This window comes from Callithrix jacchus, chromosome 8, assembly GCF_049354715.1.
Source record: "Callithrix jacchus isolate 240 chromosome 8, calJac240_pri, whole genome shotgun sequence".
In the NCBI taxonomy this organism is placed as follows: Eukaryota; Metazoa; Chordata; class Mammalia; order Primates; family Cebidae; genus Callithrix; species Callithrix jacchus.
This window is the reverse complement of record NC_133509.1, coordinates 3,400,144-3,427,460: the sequence shown is the minus strand read 5'-3', so window position 1 is coordinate 3,427,460 and position 27,317 is coordinate 3,400,144. Positions and strand designations below refer to the sequence as shown.

Sequence of the window (27,317 nt, the reverse complement as noted above, 5' to 3'; positions counted from 1 at the left end):
CCCTAAAGATGGCATGACATTTCAAACCATCTTCCCCTCCAAAATACCCTTTCTCTTCTTCCACAGCCAACATGACGTCCGCCTTCAAAGACTTCAGCATAATTTTGAATCTATTTGTAGGAGCCAAGAATTCAATTAGGAGAAAAACTATCGTGAAAGGGTTTAGGCAATTCAGCCAATTAAATCTCTTGTAACTGTGCTGAGAAAAGAACCTGAATTGTCTCACAAAGGCTACACAAAATCAAAAGGAGCAGACTAGGGTGGGGGTGAAGGACTCCAGGAATCTGGGTCCCGTCTGCGCTTCTGCCCAGTAACACGGTCGCACAATGCCCCCGGCCTCCGACGGTTAAGAACGCCTGGGAGAGTGCAGCCCTCCAGTCTGCAAGCGGCTGCAGATGAAGATCTGCGGCCTCTTCATCTCCCCTCCTGCAACAGGATGTAACCAATGTCCCCAGCAACATTTCGGCTTATAGACTTTAAAAGGTCTCCATCAGGACCACTGCACTTAACTCTTGGTTAGTAAGCTCTGTGTCCATGAACCGATGAACTAAGATTCACTCTCTAATTAAAAGGAAGGAAGGGAATTTGCATGGTGTGGGAGAGCGGGTCTTACCCTTTCCTCTGTTTCCAAGCCAGATTCTCCTGCCCCACCCCTCACCTTGGTGGCCTCTTCCACACTCTCCCGCAGGGCCTGCAGCTCGGCGTCGTACTGCTCCTTCAGCTTGTCCATCTGCAGATCATGGCTGGAAACCTCTTCTTTCAGGGCTCCCTTCAGGGCAGTGAGTTCACGCTCTCGCTTTCTCAGGAGGTCTTCTTGCTCCTCCCTGGCAATCAGCAGATCTTGAAGATCCTGTTTTGCCTGTAACAGCTCCTAAAGAGAGGAAACACAGGGGAGGAGGTGACGATGAAACATGTCGTTGAGAGGCCCTGCGTCTCCCCTCTAGTTCTGTCCCCAGATGCATGGCCATCTCACCTGGCCTTGCCACTCTCTCCTTCCTCGTCCCCCACACCCGTTTAGACCATTTCCTCCTTTCCCCCTGCACTTCTCAGAGGCCATCATTCCCTTGGATTCCTCCGTCTTTGCTTCTTGGAGATTCGATTGAATTTGAGGGAGAAAGCGGAAACCAATGTAAACTCCACTGCTTTGGGGAACACGTGTATTTTCCATCTGTTTCACTTCTGCGTGGTGATCTGTTGCCCTTGCTCTTGCCCTGTGTGTGCTGTTGCTTCACAGGGAACAGGCCAACTTGGCTACCTTGCTTCAGACCCTCGGGACCCTGAGTGTGCTCAATCCTTCATCCACATTCCTCATACTCAGGATCACTTTGCTTGTTCTTCCATCTCATTTGCCCATCTGAGCAGAGCACAATATTCACATTTTCCCCTTCTTAACTGCCAAGGGTTCATGAGGAAGGTCACAAAGCTGGGCAACAGGGCCCCTACAAATCAATTACCTGAGCCCAGCATGTCCTGCCAAAGGCTCGGCGTTCCTTTTCCTCAGCGTCTTTGTCCCAGACCTTCCAGTTTTCCAGCTCAGGGCTCGCCCTCATCCACATCTTTACGTGAGCACCTTTGTTCCCTCTCTTCCTCAAGCTCTCTCTGCACTCCGGGCCTTCTTCCTTCCGGGGTCCCTCCACAGAAAATGTGCTGTCCCTGCCAACCTGCCCCCAGTCTTCACTCCATCAGTTATTGGCATCGTTTATCTCTGTGTCCCCACCCAAATCTCATCTTGAATTATAATACCCATAATCCCCACATGTCGAGGGAGGGACCCAGTGGAAGACGACTGGATGATTGCATCATGGGGTCAGTTCTCCCCGTGCTTGTGATAATGATTCCTCATGAGATATGATGGCTTTTTAAGGAGGTTTTCCCCCTTCGCTCACTCTCTCTCCTGCCACCATGTGAAGAAGGTGCCTGCTTCCTCTTCTGCCGTGATTCTAAGTTTCCTGAGGCCTCCCAGCCATGTGGAACTGTGAGTCAATAAAACCTCCTTTGTTTATAAATTACCCCGTCTCAGGTAGTTATCTTTATAGCAGTGTGAGAATAGATTAACACGGTTGTCTTTTCTTTCTGCCATTTTGTTCCTATTCAGACGGCTACCTGCTAAACTTCATCACCAAAACGTCTGAAAGCATAATTTCTGTTCACCGCCTCTACTTCATGTCTGCCCATTCACTCCTTAATCTCTTGCTGTATGATTTTTGTCCCTACTCTACCACCAAGACAGTCCCTTCCGAGGTCATCATGACATTTTCATATCTGGTGGCCTTTCCCCAGCCCTCAATTTTCTTTTTTTTTTTCTTTTTGAGACAGAGTTTCGCTCTTGTTACCCAGGCTGGAGTGCAATGGTGCCATCTCGGCTCACCGCAACCTCCGCCTCCCGGGTTCAGGCAATTCTCCTGCCTCAGCCTCCTGAGTAGCTGGGACTACAGGCACGCGCCACCATGCCCAGCTAATTTTTTGTATTTTGAGTAGAGACGGGGTTTCACCATGTTGACCAGGATGGTCTCGATCTCTTGACCTCGTGATCCACCTGCCTCGGCCTCCCAAAGTGTTGGCATTACAGGCGTGAGCCACCGCGCCCGGCCCCAGCCCTCAATTTTCTTCACGCCTCTTTCACACTCCCTACCTGTCTCTCCAAGATGCCCTTCCTCCTTGTAATGCCAAGATGACCCAGCCTCCTGTTTTCTCCCCTCAGACCACTTCTTCTGTGATAATATTTTCTGGCTTTTCCCTCCCTCTTCCCAAAATCTATGATGATCTCCAAGAATGCAACTCTTTTTGCAAGCTCATCTATTGTTTTCTCAACTATTAATTCTATGTAAACGACTCCTAAGCCTTTGCCTCTCTCCCTTCTCTGAGTTCAAACCCGCAGTAACACATCCAAAACCCAGCTGTGTGCAGCCCTCTGGATGTCCTGCGGCACCTCGGGTTTGGTAGGATTACAGTGTCTAGAGGATCCATCACGCTCCTTCCTTCCCTCTTTGTTTGTTCACTTCTCTTATGAACAGCACCGCCGGCCCCCTCAAGCTCAGAAACTTGGCAGTAACTGACTTTTCTCTCGTCCTGGTCTCTCACAACCAAAAAGTTAGTTCTGCAACATCCTTGACCCTTTCGGTCACCTCCCTAGGTAAAGCCCTCCTCACCTCCTGTGCAGGTGGTTTATCACAGGCACTCAGCTGCTCCCCGCATCCAGGCTCTCACCTGCAGCCTCTATGGCAATCCATGCAGCATCTTGTGTCTGGAGTGCTCTTCTCTCTTCTGAGGCCCTCCTCTCCCTGTCTTTCAGAAAATCTTTGAAGACCCAGGTAAAATATGACCTCCCCCAAGAAGTCTTCTTTGAATATCTCTCAAATACTCATCTCACGTTAGCTGTTCTTCTCCAGTACTTGACACTTTTTACTGTATATTCTATATATTTTAATCATTTTTCTAATCTCCCCTATTTGACTCCCAGACTATAATTCTTGAAAGATACAGATCTGATTTATTATATTTTTTGATGCATAGATTAATAATATTGGGACAATTATCTGTTCAAATATAAATAAACAAGTGCAGTACAGCAGGTGTCTGGAGATGTCAGAATTCTAAACTAGTCAGTTATTTCACTGGTGGTTTCTGCATGAGAACACGACCTGTTCTCTCGGAGCCCCTGGAGAATCAGAAGCATGGCTGCCACCTGGAGACCCAAGGCTCCAGAGGTGATAAGCTACTTTCCATCAAGAAGTATGTCCCTGACGAGGGAAGAAAACATTTTATTGATTTAAGTACAACTGACAACAAGATCTCTTTCTTTTTCTCCAGGACGTGCACCTCCATTGAACCAATGGAACTGCTACAATCCCAAGGTAGGGCAGCATTGCATAGACTAAGATTTTGCCCATCAAGAGTCTAACTAGTAGGCATTGCCAAGCTCAGATGAAATGTCAACAGACCCATCCAGGTAAAAAGGCCAGCTCTGGCTCTTTCAAAGCACCAACCCCAGAGCTCTTATGAAAATATAACCCCTCCAGATACTTATCAAAGAGGAAGTCCTTTTGCAGCTGCCCAGCCCCTTCTTAAGGAAGATCAGAGTCCCTCCTGAATTCCTGTTGCTTCTGGCTACCCCCCAGGGCTTCCTGGAACCTCCTGCCGGCATCTTCAGCACAGCCCCTGTGATTCTGACCCCTGTTTCCTGCTTTTACTCTCACACGTTTCTCAATTGTGTGGACGATAAGACAGTTCCTCTTCCCACACTTATCTTTTCCAGCCTATCTCTGTGTTTCGTGTTGCCTTTTGTGTGCTGCCGCCAAGACTGAGGTTTTTACGGCTCATTCTGCACTGACGTGCTGTTATCTGTGGCTGGGCTGCTGCTTAAGTGGACTGTACAGCAGAAATCCAATCAGATTACACCTCACCCTATCACTGAGTAGCACTTGAAGTTTTCCAGAGTAGAGACCAAAAGGTACACGAGGTTTCAAAAACTTCACTCCATCACCTCGAGGCTTAATTATATCAACTCAAAGAAGGGAGAGAAAAACACAAACACTTCAAAATGTAAGAGCTAACCTTACATTTGAGAAAGACAGAAACACTTCAAAATCCACAAGAGGTAACCTTGCCTCTCTGTGGACTCCAATTAAAAAAAACAAGAGAAACCACTTGGGAGTGGCGAGAGATAGAAAAGTTGACTGTGTTTGGTCGTTGTATGTCCTAAGAACTGTGCTGAGCATATCTAACAATCCAGAGAGATGGATATACAAGGAAATGAAGATCACTATTCCTAAACAAAAGAAGCTCTGAGATGCTAACATGCCTAAGACCACACAGCCTTAAACACAGCAGAGTCTAGACTGGGAACCCAGATGGGTCCTAATGCCCCTTCTCTTCACTACCGTCACTACAGACCTGACCAGAAAACCACACACTTGAGAAGGCTGAGGAGCAAACACTCACAGTGGGGTTTGCCCATTAGATGTTCCCAGCCAAACCTCACCTTGAATTGTAGCTCCCATAATTCCTTTGTGTTGAGGGAGGGACCCAGTGGGAGATGACTGAATCCTGGGGGTGGTTTCCCCCATACTGTTCTTCTTGTGGTGAGTAAGTCTTAAGAGATCTCATGGTTTTACAAGGGGAAATCCCTTTTGCTCTCACTGTTCTCGTTTGCCATCATGTGAGATGTGCCTTTCACCTTCCGCCATGATTGTGAGGCCTCCCCGGCCACGTGGAACTGTGAGTCCATTAAACCTCTTTCTTTAGTATGTTGCCCAGTCTCAGGTATGTCTTTATCAACAGTGTGAAAACAGCCTAATACAGATGCCAACAAAACAGAGCACTGCGTTTAGCTGGAAGGCCCTTTAAGAAAGTCCACCGTCGGCCGGGCGCCGTGGCTCACGCCTGTAATCCCAGCACTTTGGGAGGCCGAGGCGGGTGGATCACGAGGTCAAGAGATCGAGACCGTCCTGGTCAACATGGTGAAACCCCGTCTCTACTAAAAATACAAAAAATTAGCTGGGCGTGGTGGCGCGTGCCTGTAGTCCCAGCTACTCAGGAGGCTGAGGCAGGAGAATTGCCTGAACCCGGGAGGCGGAGGTTGCGGTGAGCCGAGATGGTGCCATTGCACTCCAGCCTGCGTGACAAGAGCGAAACTCCATCTCAAAAAAAAAAAAGAAAGCCCACCGTCTTAAACTAAAGAAATACAACCAGAGCCTGAAGACACAGTCAGGAGGAGATCTGGGAGACAAGGGAACACACTACGGGACCAGCTGCCCAGCAGTAGCAACAGCAGCAAGTGGCCACGCTGAGACCATGCACACTGAGAAACAGGCACCAGGATGTCCAGGGCGGCCATGTGTCTGCTCACAAAAAGCTTCACTTCACACACCATGTATGCATGAGCACACCACATCAAAATGAGGATGACACAAGTCTAGGCCCTCACTGCATAAGTGCTTCCCAGAAGTTCCACAGGGTCCCTATGTCTGGCCCACGCTCACTGAAAGGGGAAATCGAAGGTTTCATAGCAACGGTAACTGACAGAGAATTCTGTCGTTTTTTTGTTTCAGAAGGATGGCCTAGGAAACATCACAGGGCTGTGAGAATCATGATATTTTTGGTTGCCTTTTTTACTAAAAGGTGTAGAATATTCAGTAATATCATTACAAAAGATGTTTTAGGGGACTAATTTCTGAGCACAATCTCTCCTCAAACCAATGCAATTCTATAACCAGACTATTTTAATGAGACGGGACTACCTGCATCTTGGCGAATGCCAGGAATAAAACACCACAGATTCTGTTGGAGTGAGGCCCATCTCTCAGCACTGCAGGCTCCCATCGAAGACATTTGATAATGAGAAAACCCCACCATCATGGCACTTAGCAAACTGTCTCATGTTGACCTGTTGCCCTCAGAATGGAAGGTCAGCATTCATGACAAAAAAGATATGGAAGGCTGTTCTACAATCATTTTTGTAACGTGAGCTGAAAAAACAATTTTCAGAATCACATATTTAAGAATAACAAAGTCAACCTATTGTTGGTCAATTTTATGGTTTATGCTAAAAAAAAAAGTATTTTCTACTATTTCTCCCTTCCTTCCTTTTTTTAAAAAACTGTTTTATTCTATTTTTTTTTGAGACGGAGTTTCACTCTTGTTACCCAGGCTGGAGTGCAATGGCGTGATCTTGGCTCACCGCAACCTCCGCCTCCTGGGTTCAGGCAATTCTCCTGCCTCAGCCTCCCGGGTAGCTGGGATTACAGGCACGCCCCACCATGCCCAGCTAATTTTTTGTATTTTTAGTAGAGACGGGGTTTCACCATGTTGACCAGGACGGTGTCGATCTCTTGACCTCGTGATCCACCTGCCTCGGCCTCCCAAAGTGCTGGGATTACAGGCATGAGCCACTGCGCCCGGCTCTTTTTTTTTTTTTTTTTTTTAAGTGAAAGCCAGTATATTAGAGAAGTAAAGAAACGAATGGCGAACATCATCCTCAGCAAACTGACACAAGAACAGAAAATGAAACACCGCATATTCTCACTCATAGGTGGGTGATGAAAAATGAGAACACATGGACACAGAAAGGGGAGTCCTAAACAGTGGGGTCTATTGGGGGGAAAAGGGGAGGGCCAGTGGGAGGGGGAGGTGGGGAGGGATAGCCTGGGGAGAAATGCCAAATGTGGGTGAAGGGGAGAAGAAAAGAAAGCACACTGCCATGTGTGTACCTACGCAACTGTCTTGCATGCTCTGCTCATGTACCCCAAAAGCTATAATCCAATAAAAAATTAAAAAAAAAAAAAAAAAAGAAACGAATGGCTACTCCATAGACAGAGCAGCCTATCATTTCCTAACGTTACTTTACTGACTGCATACAGGGGCCCAACGTTATTTAACAAAATGTGACATATTAAAAGAGATTTCATGCAAAATCTGCAGGACTTTCAAAACTTGGGTCTTCAATCTTTTTCAATCATTCAAAAGCCTAAGTGTTAACTGCCCATTGTGTTAAGAGTCTGTCTGTTCCAAGCTAAATGCCATGGGAAAGTTGGCCACAACTGTACCCTGTTATCAAATTCCCCTGGGCCACTTTTTATTAAGATATGAAGAATAAATTGAAAGTGAAAAGGAGACGGGGCCTGTTTTACTAGAGATATAAAAACCATAGATCCTAGTTTCAGTGTTGCTGACAGGTCAGAGCAAACATAAAAACAAAGGGTGATTTTCTGGAGTGAAAGAAACCCACTTTGGCATGGGGAAGCCAATTACACCCTAACTCATCCTGCAGAAAGGCAGCAGTAAATGACACAGTTCCTGGTATGGGGAAGAGACAAGCAATCTGAAAGCCAGCAACATCGGGCTACGGCCACTCCAGGTTTGCGTAAATACGTGCTATTGCCCCCTCCTGTACCCCGCTCTATCCCAGACACATCACCAAAACAGCCTCATATCATTATCCTGTTATCGACATAAAGAAATCAATACACTAACTATGTTCCATTAATAGCAATGCAGTATGGGCTGTTGAAAGAGAAGTATGCAGTTCATTTCAGAATTATTCCTTTTCTAAAAAATAGTGACATTTTAAAGGTAATTTAAATACAAAAAAATGATTTATTCATTTGCTCTGTGGCTTGTCACTGTGCTAGACGTGAAATGGGGAAAGAAGCAAAGATGACTGCTCTCGAATTAGCTGGCTAGTACAAGAAAGATACAAAAAATGTCCAAGGCAAGTGAGCTAAACAGAGAGTCTAAAAGGACAGGGGATATCAGGGGCAACTCACAGTGACAGGGGGCAGTTACGGGAGAAAAGCAGCAACTTCTGAGACTTCCCAAGAGGTAAGATAACATCTTTCCCTTTTACAACCAATAAAATGTCCACCCAAGGAATCACAGAACACGACAGCGTTTTATCTGCTATTTAAATCTGTTCATGAAGCTACACTTCTACTGAAAGCCATAAATCGTTCAGTGACATCATTTCTGGGAATGTATCCTTAGAAAAGTTTCTTAAAGTCGTAAAAGGATAAATGTAAAAAATGTTCCCCACAACCTTTGTTCATAATTGCAAAAAAGGGAAAACAAACGTAGGAGAATGGTTATATATATTGTGGTTTATCTTCCTAAAAATGAAATACAAAGCATATAAAGTATAGTAAGAAAGAACGTTTTCCACATCTTAACTTTTGAAAGCAGATATCAAAACTGTAGGGCCATTATGACTGTCCCCATATTACATAGAAATGGGTACATGAAACCTATTAAGAGATAGGGAGGCAAACAGAAAATATAGAAATAAAAATCACTGTTTAGTATTAGGAAAATAAGTGTACGTCCCCACCCCCCATTTTTAAATTTTCATTTTATATTGTTGTAATGTGATTTCAGTGATAAATACACATATTTTCTCATCTTTGTAATTCTGAGCCCTGAGAGAAAACCCTGCCATGAAAAGCAGTATAATACCAGGAATGTGGTGGGTTTTAAGGAAACATTTCGTAAAAAGAGAAATAGCAGCTGGTAAAGAACAAGGCTGAGGGCTTCTCAGGAGAAAAGGTCTGAAACGGTGGAGAGAGACGGTCCTGTGCAGACAAGAGACAATTCCCCTCCTCTGCCCATGTGAAAAATGGATTCGTAAGAACTCCTGGGCTCAGTGGCCACAGTCGCTCCTCTCTGAGCTCCTGCCAAGTCATCGGGAAGAGAAAGCATCAGTCCTAAAAGCAGGACCTAAAATCTCTCCTGGGAAAGTATGTCCAAACTGGAGGAGGGAAGGAGTGAGAAAACAGCAGACACCTGAGATTTAAAGAGTATTCCAGGGGCTTCAGAGCCAGAAAGTTCTGGTCCCAAGGAAGGGACAGAGAAAACACCTAAGTCCAAAGAGGGAAGCCGTAGAAAGTTAAATATTACTAGGCCAGGTGCGGTGGCTCACGCCTGTAATCCCAGCACTTTGGGAGGCCGAAGCGGGTGGATCACGAGGTCAAGGCGGGTGGATCACGACGTCAAGAGATTGAGACCATCCCGGCCAACATGGTGAAACCCCGTCACTACTAAAAATACAAAAAATTAGCTGGGCACAGTGGCGCGTGCCTGTAATCCCAGCTACTCGGGAGGCTGAGGCGGGAGAACTGCTTGAACCCAGGAGGCGGAGGTTGCGGTGAGCCGAGATCGCGCCATTGCACTGCAGCCTGGGTAACAAGAGCAAAACTGCGTCTCAAAAAAAAAAAAGAAAGAAAATTAAATATTAACAAAGTACCTTCATGTTTTGACTTCTTCTTTGTGGCTTTGTTCTAAATTGTATATCATCTCTTTGTTGGGCTATTCCTACAAACCATGCTTACAAAGAAGTAACTTACAGAACTATGCTGGAATCTAGGTATGAGAATGTTACAGCAAATATCCAACAGCTAAATGGGTTCAGAGATCAAAGTCCTGTCTTCCTCCAACCCTCAATTATATGTATTCCCTCCCCAAAAATGCAGATATTCAAAACCAACATTTTTGCTTTCTAATAATTTCGTATATGTGTACCTAATACAACAAGATAATAATTTAATTCAGAAAAGAGAGAATACATAATAAAACCCCACAGTAATAGCAAACCCCAAGCGGAGGAAGTTACACGCATCCAGTGACTCACAGATGAGATCGTAAGAGCACAGGTGGAGCAGGTGCGCACATCAGAAAGTGGCTCACAGTGCACAAAGCCTGGCAACCCCATCTTTCCAGGCAGTGGGGCCTGTCTTATCACCTGACCCCACAGCCCCGCTTACCTCAATCAGAGCCCCCTTCTCCCTGTCCTCTGATCGCTTTGCACTGTCCAGTTCATCATGCATTTCTGAGAGCTGGTCTTGGAGATCCCTGATCTCAGTCTGATACTGCTCCCGTTCCATCTTCACCTGGAACAGCCTGACAGGGAAAGAAGCCTATTAGAGAGGCTCTCCTGGGCTCTGCTTATTTCCATCCAGTCTGATTTCTGACCTTCAGAGGGCAACAGAAGCCCCAGGGAGCCTCCCCATTCTCTATTCTGCACCAGCAAGGATCACCAACCTGAAAAGGTGCCTGAGAAGAACTCACACTATGATCTCATTGCCCAACAAGAGGATAAATCAAACTCAAATGAAGTGGGTATGGTTATACAAAGACATTTTCTCCCCAAAAGGAGATGGTAGGGTACTAGAACTTGGATGTAGAAGAGAAAGAAATGACAAAAAACAACCTTTTTTCCCCCACTAAAGCCACCCCTTCGTCCGCTGTCCACTATCCCAGTGTTCTAGACCAGGAGAGTCAGCAAATTATGATGTGTGGGCCAGTTCCGCCCACTGCCTGTTACTGGAAAGTTCCACTGCAACACGGTCCTGCTCATTCATTTATGAGTGGCCATTTCATTTCCAGATACAATGGCAGAGCCGAGTTCACAGCAGACTATACGACCTGCAAACCCTAAAATAACCACCACCTGATGAAAAAGACATTTCCAAAACTGCTCTGAACCAAACTCACCAACTACTACACCTTTTTATTTTGTAAAGCTTTCACTACACCCTATATTTTCTGATTTTTCCCTTACTAAATTCTTTCCTGCAAAGGGCCTCTATGATTGTTTTAAAAGCAAAACGCCACCATCAAAATTGTAAGGACAACCAAATGCTCTTATTATGCAACGTACTCTTTTTCTTGCATTCCCCCTAGATTTCAGCCCCACTTAACTTTCCACCAAAGACTTCTGTCATGCCCACAGGACGTCATAACACTGTGTATTCTCAGACCTTGGTTTTAGATCCCCTTGCCACAGATCTTTTTTTTTTTTTTTTGAGATGGAGTTTCACTCTTGTTACCCAGGCTGGAGTGCAATGGCGCGATCTCAGCTCACCACAACCTCCGCCTCCTGGGTTCAGGCAATTCTCCTGCCTCAGCCTCCTGAGTAGGTGGGATTAAAGGCACACGCCACTGCGCCCAGCTAATTTTTTGCATTTTTAGTAGAGATGGGGTTTCACTACGTTGACCAGGATGGTCTCGATCTCTTGACCTCGTGATCCACCCGCCTCGGCCTCCCAAAGTGCTGGGATTACAGGCGTGAGCCACCGTGCCTGGATGCCACAGATCTTAATACAACACAATGGCAGGGGCATCTTGGACCTGTCTTTCCTTCTCTGTAGACTCAGAGTACGTATAAGCACCCATCACAAACACCAGCACCATCCAGGATGAAACGCACAGGCTGAGAGCTCATGGAGACCATGTGACGCATGCTTTTTAGAAACTGGGCCCAGGCTCCTTTAAATCTGTCTTTCAGGGCTGGGTGCGGTGGCTCAAGCCTGTAATCCCAGCACTTTGGGAGGCCGAGGTGGGTGGATCACGAGGTCAAGAGATCGAGACCATCCTGGTCAACACGGTGAAACCCCGTCTCTACTAAAAATACAAAAAATTAGCTGGGCATGGTGGCGCGTGCCTGTAATCCTAGCTACTCGGGAGGCTGAGGCAGGAGCATTGCCTGAACCCAGGAGGCGGAGGTTGCAATGAGCCGAGATCGAGCCATTGCACTCCAGCCTGGGTAACGAGCGAAACTCCGTCTCAAAAAAAAAAAAAAATCTGTCTTTCAATATCAGCACTCAGTGTCCCCTGCTTCCCACTTACCTGCTAGGAGGTCCACTTTAAGGGCTGAAATTTTGTAAGGCATACTTCAAGGTGCACAAAGAACGTTAAGAATTACTAACCTTTCTGTCTGTCAGTCTACAGGTGCCGCGAGCTTCACAATTTCACAAGGATAAGAGGAAGAAAAGGATGAGTCGGCCGCCTTTATAAATACTTGGAAGGCTGGGTAGTATTAAAAGGACAGGAAGGTTCTGGCTACATGGTACAGAGAACCTGGGAAGGGCAACAGGCTCTCAGGCTACACTTACTCCTCCAGGTTCTTCCGGAGCTCCCCTTCGCTTTCTTCCAGGCGCTGCTGCAACGTGGAGTTCTCCTCCACCTTTCTGTTGTGCTGGCTTCGGAGCTCTTCCAGGTTTGCGCTCATCCTGCCTCTCTCTTCCTGCACGTTCTGTTGATTCTAGCGGGAATCAGTGTGATGTTAAGTACCTGCACTGTACATTCACGTAACCCCACAGAAGCCCTCTTCTCAAGCAGCAGACTCCCTATCTTCACACTCACATCATTAAACAACTGAATCAAACCACAGAATCAAGGCATGGGAGTTCTCAACTAGAAGGAACATCAAATATTTCTATTTAATGAACTGTAATACTCGTAAAAGAGAACACGAACACAGCTAAACCTCACTCTGCTATTTCCATGACTGAGTTCAGGTGTTTTATACACATTTAGTTTCCTATTGGCCTGCCTAAATACAACAGTGTTTCTTTCTTTTTTTTTTTTTTTTTGAGTGAGAGTTTCGCTCTTGTCACCCAGGCTGGAGTGCAATGGCACAATCTCGGCTCACCACAACCTCTGCCTCCTGGGTTCAGGCAATTCTCCTGCCTCAGCCTCCTGAGTAGCTGGGATTACAGGCACGCGCCACCATGCCCAGCTAATTTTTGTATTTTTAGTAGAGACGGGTTTCACCATGTTGACCAGGATGGTCTCGATCTCTTGACCTCGTGATCCACCCGCCTCGGCCTCCCAAAGTGCTGGGATTACAGGCATGAGCCACTGCGCCCGGCCCAACTGTGTTTCTTTTACTCGTCTAAGCAAACAGTCTCTATACGCTTTGGTTTCATTTAAAAAAAAAAAAAAAAGATTCTTTGGAAAACGGCAGCCAAATACAGAGGGATTTACTCAGTGATTAGAGGAATGTTTCTTTTGAGGGGGAAAAAAACTGGCTTTCACTTCACCTGGTCGTCCCAATGCAAGTAAAATATTCTTTATCAACCAAGACAGAAACGGGAAAAATACAAAGGAAAAACCAGATACCTTCACTTCCAGTTGCAGCTGTCTCTGAAGTTCTGCCACTTCCTTGGTCAACCTGTTTTTCTGTTCCAGTAGATCTCTGACTTCAGATGTGGAATTCGAAGGCTATAATTAATTGCAAAGATGTAAGATGTACTAATGCAAATGCTCAGGATGCTTCATTTTAATTATCTCCCCCTCCCAATATCATCAGTGCAGTACAGATGAGGCACAACACGAGACATTTTAAGACTCAATTCCAACATCAAGCCCTACAGGGAATCTTCTCTGACTTGGTGGGCAGAGCGGATGCTGCCGGCCCCCTTAGAGCTCCAGCGAACTTTATTCCACAGCATTTACCAACCACAGGAATCATTCCACCAGATACCTCAACACGAGTCCAATAGGACTAAAACTTACAGAGATGGCATATTTGTTAGAAGTCTGTAATGCATTCTCTAGACTAGTATGAGATAGTAATGCATTAAATTTAGGATACTAAAACTTTAAAAACCTCTCCATAATAAATTCTGTATTCCAGAAGTCAATGGTTAGCAGAAAATCAGCAACAAAATCTCTTTGTAAGTAAACTGTAGGGGGTCAGGGACCAGGTTTTATGCATCTCTGTATCTAAAGAACCCAACAAGTCTCGTGTATCTAATCACATCTCAATAAATGATTGTTAGAATTCTGGTTTGCCATGCTAGAGTAGCTAACATCAGATTCACCCTCACAGCAAAAACTATGAAAGCTAGACAAAAGTATATAGAACCACTGTTTGCAGGCACTGAAAAGCAAGCAACAGAGAGTTATGATCCCCACATTCAGCCTGGACTCTCCATGACCGCATTTCTAAACCACAGAACAGCCAGCAACATTTTAAAAGCACAGACAATGTCATGAGGAAATAGCAAATAGGTGCGGTGGCTCACACAGTAATCCCAGCACTTTGGGAGGACGAGGCAGGCGGATCACCTGAGGTCAGAGTTTGAAACCAGCCTGGCCAATATGGTGAAACCATTTCTCTACTAAAAATACAAAAATTAGCCAGGCATGGTGGCACAAGCCTGCAGTCCCAGCTACTCAGGAGGCTGAGCCAGAAGAATCGCTTGAACCCGGGAGGTGGAGGCTGCAGTGAGCCGAGATCACACCACTGCACTCCAGCCTGGGTGGCAGGGCGAGACTCCACCTCAGAACAAACAAACAAAAAAATGAGATACCACTATATACGGATTAGAATAGCCAAAATATAAAACACTGGCAACACGAAATGCTGGCAAGGATGCAGAATAACAGAAACACTTATTCTTGGCTTGTGGGAATGCAACATGATACAGATAATTTAGAAAACATTTTGGTTGTTTCTTACAAAACAAAGCATGCTCTTACCACACAACCCAGCAGTCACCCTCTGGGTGTTTACCCAAATCAGTTGAAATCTCATGTCTACACAAAAACCTGCACATGGATATTTATAGCAGCTTTACTCCTAACTGACAAGACTTGGAAGCAATCAAGATGCCCTTGAAAGGTGAAGGGATAAACTGGCATATCAGACAATGGAACATAATACTCAATCCTAAAATGAAATGAGCTATCAGTCCATCAAAAGGCAAGGGAAGGCCGGGCACGGTGGCTCACGCCTGTAATCCCAGCACTCTGGGAGGCCGAGGCGGGCAGATCACCTGAGGTCAGGAGTTTGAAGCCAGCCTGGACAACACGGTGAAACTCCATCCCTATTGAAAATACAAAAACTAGCCAGGTGTGGTGGCGGACGCCTGTAATCCCAGCTACTTGGGAGGCTGAGGCAGGAGAATCACTTCTGCCTGGGAGGCGGAGGTTACGGTGAGCTGTGATGATGCCACTGCACTCCGGCCTGGGCAACAGAAAGAGACTTCCTTTCAAAAAAAAAAAAAGGCATGGGAAAAATGCACATTACTAAGGGAAATGAGCCAAACTGAAAAAGCGATATACTGTGTGATTACAACTATAGAACACTCCAGAGAAAATAAAACCATGGAACAGTAAAAAGACCATGGGTTGCCAGAGACTAGGGGAGAGAAAGGAACAAACAGGCAGAACAGAGGATGTTCAGAGCAGTGAAACCGCTCTGTGTGATACGGCGACGACAGATACACGCCATTGTTCATTTGTCAGAAGCCTGCAGAATGTGCGACACAAGGAGCAAACACTAACGTCAACTACAGACGTCTCTGGGTGATAACGATGTGCCATCACGGGTCCCCTGGCTATGGGAGGTTCTCCCCTGCTGCGTGATGCTAACGGTGGTGGAGGGCACATGAGGGGACAGGGCAGTAAAAGGGAACTAACTGCACTTTCCACTCAGTTTTGCTGTGGACCTAAAACTATTCTGAAAAATAAAGTCTGATAATTTAAGGGAGAACAATGTCCAGAGAGTGGCAACTCACTAATGAAGGAAACAGATTGGAGGTTAGAGATGGTAAGCAACAGGGATTTCAAGGTCAGGGTACGAGAGAGGAGACAGCTCCACAGTAGAAATTCCAAGAACCTGCAATAAATACTCCCTGGATTCTTGGATGATTCCTAAGCTGTATATGAGCAAAGCAAGAGTTCAAAAGGACTGCAGAGAAGAGCTTTTAGGAGCCAAAGAACCCAACAAAAACTTCACAGGTTGCCCAATGCTAGGGACACACTATGGTTTCAATACAATAAAAATATAGAAAGTAGGCTGGGCGCGGTGGCTCAAGCCTGTAATCCCAACACTTTGGGAGGCCGAGGCGGGTGAATCACGAGGTCAAGAGATTGAGACCATCCTGGTCAACATGGTGAAACCCCGTCTCTACTAAAGATACAAAAAATTAGCTGGGCATGGTGGCGCGTGCCTGTAATCCCAGCTACTCAGGAGGCTGAGGCAGGAGAATTGCCTGAACCCAGGAGGCGGAGGTTGCGGTGAGCCGAGATCGCGCCATTGCACTCCAGCCTGGGTAACAAGAGCGAAACTCCGCGTCAAAAAAAAAAAATATATATATATATATATATATATATATATATATATATAGAGAGAGAGAGAGAGAGAGAGAGAGAGAGAGAGTGAGAGAGAGAGAGAGAGAAAGCTTGGTGGACATTCTGGCATTCATCTGAAATCAGAGAAAGGAACAATGGTCATGTCTTAGGAGAAAGGGTAAAAACTTACATAGACGCCCCCTGTAATCCCTAGAAGAACAAACCATAAAGAATCAGGATAATCTGCAAGTAATTTAACCGTCAAAACAAAATTTAACATTCTTCAGGGAAAGATAACACATTCCAGAACCTCTGTATCCCGTCGCTCACGCAGCCCACCATGCGATTTGAAAATCTCCCTGGACCTGCGAAGGAGGAGGAAGAACTGACCAATAACAGATGCAGAGATGACCCAGATTCTGAGGGCGGCAGATAAGGACTTCAAATTAACTGAAACCAGTATTTTAAAAATAGGAACAATTATGGACCAAGGGTTTTTTGGAGTTTTGTTTGTTTTGTTTTGTTTTGAGATAGAGTCTTGCTCTGTCACCAAGCTGGAAAGCAATCATGCAATCTTGTCTCACTGCAACTTCCACCTCCCAGGTTCAAGCAATTCTCCTGCCTCAGCCTCCCAAGTAGCTGGGATTACAAACATGTACGGCAACGCCCGGCTAATTTTGTATTTTTAGTAGAGACGGGGTTTCACCATGTCGGCCAGGCTGGTCTCAACCTCCTGACCTCAGGTGATCCACCCACCTCAGCCTGCCAAAGTGCTGGGATTACAGGTGTGAGCCACCACCCCTGGACCAACAAAGGGATTTTTAAAATGAAGTTCTAGAGATAGTTAGATTCTATAAAAATATAACCAAGTGGACATTCTAAAACAGCAACACACAATATCTCAAATTTCAGAACACACTAGATGACAGCTCATTGTATCCTCAAACTTCCAGGCTCAAGTGATCCTCCTACTTCAGCCTCCTGAGCAGCTATGACTACAGGCATGAGCCACCGGGCCTGGCAATTTTTAAATATAATTTTTGTAGACATGGGAATCTCACTATGTTGCCCAGGCTGGTCTCAAACTCCTGGTCTCAAACAATCCTCCCACGTCGGCTTCCCAAAGTGCTGAGATTACAGGCGTGAACCACTACAGCCAGCCAAAGAAAAGTTCTTAAAAGTACCATCCTTTAAAAAAAGGATAAAAAAAAAAAACAACCCACATTATCTTAAAGACATCTAAAAGAATACGCCTTAAAGTAAGACTGAGAGCTGAAAAACAAGACTAATGAATTTGAAAGGACAATAGAAAATATCCAGAATATCTGATGCAACACACACACAGACACACACACACACACACACACATAGACACACACACACACATAGACACACACACACACACGAAAAGAGAGAGAGAGCGAACAAAGCAGCAGAGCTAGGAGGAATACCATCAAAATGTCTAACCTACAGGTAATTGGAATCTGAGAAGAGCTGGGAGAGACAGCTCTTCTGTGATTCAGAAGAATGTGAAAGAAGCAATATTCAAATAAATCATAGCCCAAAATTTTTCAAATCTGACGAACCTATCAATAGCTCAGTGAATCCCAGAAAAAAAAAATGAAAAATGACACTTCTTACACACATCATAGTCCAAATCTAAAAACTGGCAATAAAGGTAAAATATTAACAGCACTGAGAGAGAAAAAGACACATCACTTTCAAGAGAATAACACTAAGAACGATGGTCGGCTTTCCAGTGGAGCCAACTGGGGTCAAAAGACAATGTCCTCAAACTCATGAAACGATAATCGTCACACTAGAGTTCCTCAACACTGAGAGCGAATGACAGATATTCTAAAATGACGCCCCCAAAAAGTGCTACAGGATATTTATTTATTTTTTTTTTTTGAGATGGAGTTTCGCTCTTGTTACCCAGGCTGGAGTGCAATGGCGCGATCTCGGCTCACCGCAACCTCCGCCTCCTGGGTTCAGGCAATTCTCCTGCCTCAGCCTCCCGAGTAGCTGGGATTACAGGCATGCACCACCATGCCCAGCTAATTTTTTGTATTTTTAGTAGAGACGGCGTTTCACCATGTTGACCAGGATGGTCCCGATCTCTTGACCTCGTGATCCACCTGCTTAGGCCTCCCAAAGTGCTGGGTTTACAGGCTTGAGCCACCGCGCCCGGCCAGGATATTTTTCAAAAATAGTTTTCCAGCCTGGTGGAAACCAGTCTGAGAAGGAAACACAGAAGTACAGAAAGGAATGAACAGTAGTGCAAAGGGACTACATCTCAATGAAACATTTTAAGGTCTCTCCGACAAAACGACGGAACGGTGCTGGGAGATGCTGAAGACATAAATAGGTGGGAGAAAGCTCAGGTTCACAAACAAGAACAGCAGTGCCACCAAACCAACTACTCATTCAACGCAACCCAATCAAAATTCCTGTGGGCTTTAGCGGAAATCAACAAGCTGATAAAAGTCGATATGGAAAGACAAAAAACCTAGAAGAGCTAAGGCAATCTCGAAGAAGAATAAAGCTACCGGGTTTCAAGGCTCGGTTACGTTACAGTCACGAAACTGTACATTACAAGGAGAGACAAGCAGATCAAAGCCACAGAAGAGAGTCTGTGTCGCAGACGATACCAACGCTGGGACTGGCATGCACTGCTGTAGCAGTGTACATTGTTTCAATCACTTTGTAAAATCATTTGGCAACATTTAAGAGGTAAACCCACGCCTGATTTCCAACCCAGAAGTTATACTCTCCCATCGACTCTCAAGAGAAATGAGTGAATGTGTTTACAAAAAAAAAGACAAAAATGTCCAATATGGCATTATACCTAACAACCAAATACCAGAAATGACCACTAAGAGTATACACGACGTTGACTGATAATAACAGAAAACTACATTCAACACAAAATAGCTACCAGCACATGCAACATTCATGAATCTTGCTGATATTATGTTGAGCAAATGAAGGTGGACATACAAGAATACATACTATAATGCATATTGTAAAGATTTATTAATGTGAAATTCAAGACAGGCAAAACTACTCTAGGTAATAGAAATCAGAATATGAGTACCTCCAGAAGGAGGGGATACAGTTTATGGAGAAGGAGCCCAGGAGACCCGCATGATGGGAGCATTCTGTATCTTCATCTAGATGGTATTTGCATGGATGCAAACCTATGTCAAAAATTCAATGAACTCTAATAGATAGAATTTGTGTAATTTACTTTATATAAACTACACCCCAATAAAATATAAAAACATATTTTTTGAAGACTCATCTGTTTGCTACGTTACACCCAAAGCCCCCACCTCTGTGTTCCCAAGACTTCTTATACACATATTTGTTAAAAATGTGCATTACACTAGAGATTATTGCTCAGTAGCCACCAATGAGAGTCCATTCCTCTCTGCATAGCTTGTATGCAAGAAATATAAGTGTATTTCCATAACAAAAAGGAACCTGACTAAAGAGAGTCTACTAGGAAATACCGTCTCTCTCATCTGAGTATGAATATTGATGGATCTTCTTTTTTTTTCTCCTTCTATGAAAATAACAGGGTGATTCTCTCAAAAGGATCTGGCTAAAATCCCACAGCAAAGTGGTTAGAAAACTACAAATAGCTGAGGGGAAGAAACAGAAGCAGAAATCAAAGCTAGAAACAGCAGCATCTTGGCTCACACATCCCTAAATCCAGGTGTGAGTTGTGTGTGATTAACTTGGAATGAGGTACTTCCCCAACTACCCCTGTGAAGAGGATCAGAAACACTCATTTTCTTCGGCAAAATGAGAACACTCCATTTTAGAAGTCTAAATCCAACCCAATGAGGGTAATTACACACTGTTATTTCCCAAACGAAATCTCTACGTGCTTTGCGGATTTCCAATATCGTCTCCATCCCTAAGGGAGACAGTTCTTACGTTCTCTCCTGATCACTTAAGTGACGCCACAAAGATAAAACTCCAAACCTTTGCCGGCAAGTAACCAGATTTGGAGCCTAAGAGGGAGGGAAGAGGAGCAGGGAAACGGCAATTAAACAGCCACGGAACTGTCATGGGGGCTGGAAGTCTACGGGCCTCAGTTCATTTTCTCAACATCTCGATTTGGCAGCTGCTTTTGTTGTTGTTGTTGTTTTGAGACAGAGTTTCACTCTTGTCACCCAGGCTGGAGTGCAATGGCACGATCTCGGCTCACCGCAACCTCTGCCTCCTGGGTTCAGGCAATTCTTCTGCCTCAGCCTCCCAAGTAGCTGGGATTACAGGTGCGCGCCACCATGCCCAGCTAATTTTTTTATTTTTAGTAGAGACGGGGTTTCACCATGTTGACCAGGATGGTCTCCATCTCTTGACCTTGTGATCCACCCGCATCGGCCTCCCAAAGTGCTGGGATTACAGGTGTGAGCTGTTGTTGTTTTTAAGAGACAATGTCTCACTCTGTCACCCAGACTGGAGTGCAATGGCGCAAACTCGGCTCACCGCAACCTCCACCTCCTGGGTTCAAGCAATTCTCCTGCCTCAGCCTCCCGAGTAGCTGGGATTGCAGGTGCCCGCCGCCATGCCCGGCCAATTTTTGCATTCTTAGTAGAGACGGGGTTTCACTATGTTGGCCAGGCTGGTCTCGAACTCCTGACCTCATGATCTGCCCGCCTCGGCCTCCCAAAGAGCTGGGATTACAGGCGTTAGCCGCCGCACCCGGCCCACTGTTGTACCCTAAGAGCCTCTTCCTTCCAGCGCACCCCCTGTGTCTGGCATAGAGTAGCTGTTTATCGAACACAGAGGGCTCCTTCCCTAACCAAAAAAATCTCTAAAGTCCCCACTCGAATTCAGCACAATCAATCAGACAGGCAGTTATTTAAAAACTAACTTGGCACCACTGAGCTCTTTCCTGTCCCCTGCGTCACAGCAGGTCAGCGTCGCCCGCCTCTAGTCCCATTCTTTCACACCTGAAGTTCCAGAGCTCAGGTCCAAGCCTGTTCACACACACCTTCCATGTTTGCCAGCAATGCTAGTTTTATTCTTATTTTCCCCTTCTAAATTTCACCATCTGTTTATATCATCCTGTTGTAGTCTATTTATTTTTAAATAAGATGTCTTAAAACCTTTCTGGAAAAAAGGCTGGGTAAGGCCAAGCACGGGGGCTTACATCTGTAATCCCAGCACTTTGGGAGGTCAAGGTGGGTGGATCGCTTGAGCCCAGGAGTTTGAGACCCGCCTGAGCAACACGATGAAAACTTGACCCTACCGAAAACACAAGAATTAACCACGTCTGGTGACACATGCCTGTAATTCTAGCTGCTTGGGAGGCTGAGGTGGGAGGATGATTTGAGCTCAAAAGGCAGAGGTTGCAGTGAGCCAACAGCACACCACCGTACTCCAGCTTAGATGACAGAGACTCTGTCTCAAAATAAAATAAAATAAAAGGGTGGGTGCAAATTAACATTAAATACATGGTGAGTAGGGGCCGGGCGCAGTGGCTGACGCCTGTAATCCCAGCACTTTGGGAGGCCGAGGTGGGTGGATCATGAGGTCAAGAGATCGAGACCATCCTGGTCCACATGGTGAAACCCCGTCTCTACTAAAAATACAAAAAATTAGCTGGGCATGGTGGCGCGTGCCTGTAATCCCAGCTACTCAGGAGGCTGAGGCAGGAGAATTGCCTGAACCCAGGAGGCGGAGGTTGTGGTGAGCCGAGATGGCGCCATTGCACTCCAGCCTGGGTAACAAGAGCGAAACTCCGTCTCAAAAAAAAAAAAAACATGGGGAGTAGTACTCCTCACTACTCAGGAAACTTCCCAGTTACTGCTATAAACAAACTTACAGACTAAAGAAACAGTAAGTTGCTCCCCATATCCCATGTTAAATGCACTCTGCAAAACACAAAACTTGGATTTACTTGGTTATTTCCTTGTGCACTCCCAGCTGCTCGAGACTTTAAGGTCTGGATTTTCTCAAAGACCAAGTTGACTTTCCTTTTAGTGGCATCGTCATTTTCGGTGCTTCTGAAAAACAGACAGCAGAGAAAACAATGAGGGACACAACCACGGGTCTCAGAACATTTTACGTATCATGACACACACACAACAGGTCTTTTAAGGAGATACACTGCAAGAGCTATGAATCGATTAAAGCTTCAGACAAAATCGGCGTGACAGCAAGATGGATGGTGTCTTCTTCAAATAAATTATTATGTGTTACCACTCAATTTGGGATGGAGTTCCCACTTCCAAACATGTGAGAAGAACATAATCGCATTCTCAGCAAGCTTGCAGAAAACATCCAGTGGACATTTGGTAATTTATTGTTTGATTCAAATGACTCATGTCCATACCAAAAGGATTTCTTCTTTTCTTCGAAGTAGGTGCATTTGTCTCTCTCACACACAAACACATCGTACACTTAAATTTTACACTAAGAAGGATCTACAGTGATCTTAATTCGTTCAACCTATTTTTAAAACAATAAAACCCCTAAGCCAAGATTGTCAGCGTGGCAGCCCTTTCTCTGGGCTTTCACAGGTAACACTCGGACACAAAGTTTATTACTTCTATCGCAACCCCAGCAATTAGAAGAAAAATATTTAAGATAAACTTCCCTCAACAGGCACCCCTCACTAAAGACCGTCTTACCGATGTCTCAATAAATCATGTGCCAAAAAATAAATATATAAAAGAATCTAATGAACTTTGGCCAGGCACAGTGGCTCACGTCTGTAATCTCAGCACCTTGGGAGGCAAATGTGGGCGGATCACTTGAGGTCAGGAGTTTGAGATCAGCCTTGCCAATATGGCAAAACCCTGTCTCTACTAAAGACACAAAAATCAGCCGGGCATGGTGGTGCACACCTATAACCCCCGCTACTCGGGTGGCTGAGGCAGGAGAATCTCTTGAACCTGGCAGGTGGAGGTTGCAGTGAGCCAAGATCATGCTACTGTACCCCAGCCTGGACAACAGAGTAAGACTGTCTCAAAAAGCAAACAAACAGAAAAACTAATGAATTTTAAAAGTCAAAATTTCTTCCACTTTAATCTTAACATGGAAAAGTCTTCCACAGGGAGATACTAATAATCAGTTCTTAGCTAGATTAATCTTTTGGGTTACTTTTTTTTCCTTTTCAAAAGATCCCCTATCTTACATTTTGAGCCTTACTATTTTGTTAGCTCTAAAACTGACAAATAATTGTAAGGCACAATACAAAAATATACAGTATTTTGATACCAGTGAGGATTTGCCAGCTGGCTGGTTTTCAGTCATGTAGGTTGCAAAGCTTTTTTTTTTTTTTTTTTCGTTCTTCTTAATCATATCTGATGAGAGAACTAAAACAGAAACTTCAAATTCCTCGCTAGAGTTCCAGCACAGTTCATATCTAAGTGACGACTGAAACCCGGATTACTCCAACTCGGCTACCAAGATAAGCACGGAAAGCACTGCTTTTAAGCAACTCATACCTGCTTTAAAAATAATGGAAGCAGGGGCTCCCGGCCAAAGTTAACTCTGGGGAGGGGAGGTGTTTTTATTTGTAACTTCTAAAGGACCACCGCATGCGTGGAAGAACTCAAGGTGACAGCACACTCCTCAGACCTGAAGAGCAGACACTTTTCCTACTTTTAAATGTGATTCTGAAACAGTAAAGGGTCATCTTTAAAATGTGTTCATTTTAGGGTTTAAAGTATGGTGTCCTTTCCTACACACCCCTCCCAAAGCCCCCACCCCATAGCACATAAGACAAATGCCGTCATGAGAACTCCAACACTGCGTTTTAACCCTCCAGCGCGCAAGAAGGGAAGGTATCCATTCAGTGCTCGGACAGGGAAATTAAGAGTCCCAACGGAAACAACAATACTTTGGTCTTGCAGAGGGAAAATCACTAACCCTTCTTTGAGGTAATTGTAGAGAATCTGCTTGGCCGTCTCCTCGTTGGTTTGCTGAGTGAGCTCTTGCTGGCCCTTTAAGAGGTCTGGTGTGGCCTGAAACATAAGGTCTGTTGTTAGACCCTAAGGATGAAGTTTCCAGAGGCTTCCAAACACATTTCTACTTTTTAAAAACAGTGCCTCTAGTGAGCATCCGCCTTGGAGCCAGTTACAATATTTATTTACCTGCTTTGTAATCCTGGGGAGGTTACTTACCTTGTCTTCGCCTCAGTTTTCTCACCTGTAAATTGAGATGAATAGATTCTACCTGCACGGGGTTGGCGGAGCCCTGTGATATATGACAAACAGTGCCTGGCACTTAGCTACTTTTTAACCATTGTATCAATATCATTATTTACTGTTACCATCAAAACACTAAATGCACCATTTAGATTCTATCACCTGACAATTAACCTAAATGAAGACTAACCTAATTTTTCAGGCTAGAAATTAACCCAATCACTCAATTTTATGAGTAAAATTAATATGTCTACACAAACCGAACCATTCAGCCACAGTGTGGAAACAAATTCTGCATACTTTCAGATTTCACGCATACACCAAGAGAAAAACTGAGCGTCTCTATAACATCTGCCAAGTTACTTTACAGAGATCACAGTGTGAATCCAGCTGAACCTCAAAGAACCCACTGAACTCTACAATCGGCAGTAGGACATTGTGAGTAGGACGGACACAACTGGATGCTGAAACATCAGCTGTGTGATTCCTGATACAGAATTGAGGATGTGTATTCCCAGGGTCTCCAGCAGCATGAGTACATCATCAGATTATTTAGAAGGAAGAGAAAAAGAAAAAAAAGAATAAAAACAGGAATCACACTAGTGTTACCTGAGTATTCGAGGCCGAAGGAAAAGTCTTCACAGAGATTTTCTTGGCACCAGAATCAGGCGAGGCTGCTGCCGCCCGGCTCTGTAACATCAGTGTAGCTGTGGCTGTTTTCACGTCCTCCTCCTTTTTACTCTGTGCAAGAAGGGAGGGAGCACGGATCACTGTACTTTCCTGACTACCTTTGGTTTCCAGAACTTTCCCGCCTGTGTTCTGCTGGGGAGCCCTGTGCAGTGCTCCCTGCAGCTTTGCAAAGGTTCGTCCCAGGCTCTGTTTCCCACGGCGCTCAGGAGCCGGCGGCCGCTGCGGGCACACCTGGGAAGGCCGGAGGAGGTGTTCGCTTGACTTGCCCAAGTTCCTACTAAACTCAGTCAGGTACTCCGAGTTCCCTTGGAGGCCGAAAGGAAAGGCGCTGTCCACGCTTCTGGACCTTTTCCTGTCATCTGGATGGATTCTGTTTCGCTTCCCAGACCTGCCTCTTCTCTGAAGCCCAGGTTTTTGATCAAATTTCTCAATTAACTGCTCCACACCAGGAATTGATCCCGTATCAATATCCCGTCCAGTTCCTGGCAGGAAGGGGATATACCTTCTGTTTTCATGACGATTGACGTTGTCGGCATGGATGGCACATTCCTGATCATCCAGTAAAAACCTGTACAAAGAGGTGGCTGAAGTGGGAGTTGTCGACGACGAGGAGGACCTCCGGGAGCGAGCTCCATCCAGGACGGGTCCCGCTGAATCCTGTCGCCGGAAGGGAAGCACATCTGGCCTGGTCTTCTTGGTTTCCGGGTGGGCCTGTGGGCTGTGGGCAGTGAGGGGCCTCCCGCTAGTGGAAAGGGCCTCCTCTCCCACCTTCTCTTTGGTGCAGCTCTGAACATTTACACACACTGAGGTCTGCGTTTTGGGGTCCTCTATGACCACAGAGCTGCATAAACGAATAGCTGTCACACCAGATTTGGCCGGGTCTTCCAAGGAAGGACTGGTAGGCTGGGAACTGCTAGGGTTAGGAAAGCAAGTCCAAGGCTTCTTATTGCTGATGCCTTCTTCTGTCAACGTTTTTAGCCAATTACTCTCAGGAGGCTGGTGATTTTGTAAGTGTAACTCATTCTTTTCAGGGTCATAGGGCTGCAAAAGCTCTGGATGCCTCTGAAAGTTGAGGACAGGAGATGGCTTCACGGACTCTTCTTTGCGATCCAGCACTCCATTCTTGCCCTCGTGGAGAGGGGGCTGTTTCAGGTTTCCTAGTGGGTTACGTTGGGCGTATGGATTTTCTGGAAGCCGCAGTTCTTCTTCACTGTTCTCCTTTAGCACAGAACCATTGCTGGAATGTAGAGGCAGGTTGTTTATCACTGGGGGTGGAAATGCTGTGCCTGCTAGGCACCGTTCCGTGTTGTTCAGGACTATGTAGGGGTGACCATCAATTCCCTGGACCCTAATACTGACACCGTAGGAGCCTGCCTTGGAGTTCTGGGAACCCCTTGATTTTTTTGTATCATCACTTGCAAGTCTCAGATGGACCCCATATTCCTGCTGTACATGTTGATATTCACCGAAATACAGCTCCATGGTTCACTGTTCCAGCTACCAGGGAGAGATGGGGTAAAAAGAGGACATTAGGTTAGAATTACATCTGTTTAAATGAAGACTGAAATAATTAGGAAGGGGGAGTTCAAAGGTCAAAGAAAACAAGACAGTTCAAACAGCAAAGACACCTCAGAACCAGGTGCAGAAGGGCGGCCCTCCCCTGACAAAGCAGGCCTTTCTGGATGCTCTTCAGCCCATGTGGCCACCTCATTTGTCAACAACAGGTTTGAACCCTGGCCTGAGGGCACACAAACGGTGTAATGACCAGACTCCTCTGGCACAACTTCATAATTCTGACTTTATTATTCTGTTTTGGGCTGTCCTGGTTGTGTTTTTTTTTTTTTTAAGTTTAGTTGGTTTCCTGAAACTTTCTGCTGTTTATTTTTAACCAATAGGATGTTCCAGTTACCAGCATTTGAGAACTACGTACTTTTCCATGAAAACAAGAGCTAAGGAATTCTGGTGCTCGCCATTTTTCTTTGTTACTCTGCTGTTCATTTTCTTCTCAAAACATTTTCAGCCTTTTTTATGCACAATCTTGCTTCAAAAATTTTAACACTAATATTTGAACATAGTGTCTCCAAAATTTTTACGTCGAGAAATCAG

The 27,317-nt window shown here is 45.2% G+C and overlaps 1 protein-coding gene across 7 annotated transcripts in view; it reads right to left on the bottom strand.

Annotated features, from left to right (window-relative positions):
- Window positions 1–27,317, bottom strand: part of CGNL1 (cingulin like 1) — a 181,996-nt gene that overhangs the window by 90,388 nt on the left and 64,291 nt on the right. For all 7 annotated transcript variants that reach the window (XR_013520659.1, XR_013520658.1, XM_078333248.1 and 4 more), the window contains 7 exons: window positions 25,131–26,708; window positions 24,244–24,338; window positions 22,268–22,373; window positions 13,390–13,491; window positions 12,381–12,529; window positions 10,251–10,386; window positions 659–871 (listed from right to left, as the gene is read on the bottom strand). Coding sequence is in view for 5 of the 7 variants with exons in the window: in XM_078333248.1 (XP_078189374.1) it covers window positions 659–871; window positions 10,251–10,386; window positions 12,381–12,529; window positions 13,390–13,491; window positions 22,268–22,373; window positions 24,244–24,338; window positions 25,131–26,693 (2,364 nt within the window). In the remaining 2 variants the exon portion in view is untranslated. The remainder of the gene's footprint in view (window positions 1–658; window positions 872–10,250; window positions 10,387–12,380; window positions 12,530–13,389; window positions 13,492–22,267; window positions 22,374–24,243; window positions 24,339–25,130; window positions 26,709–27,317) is intronic.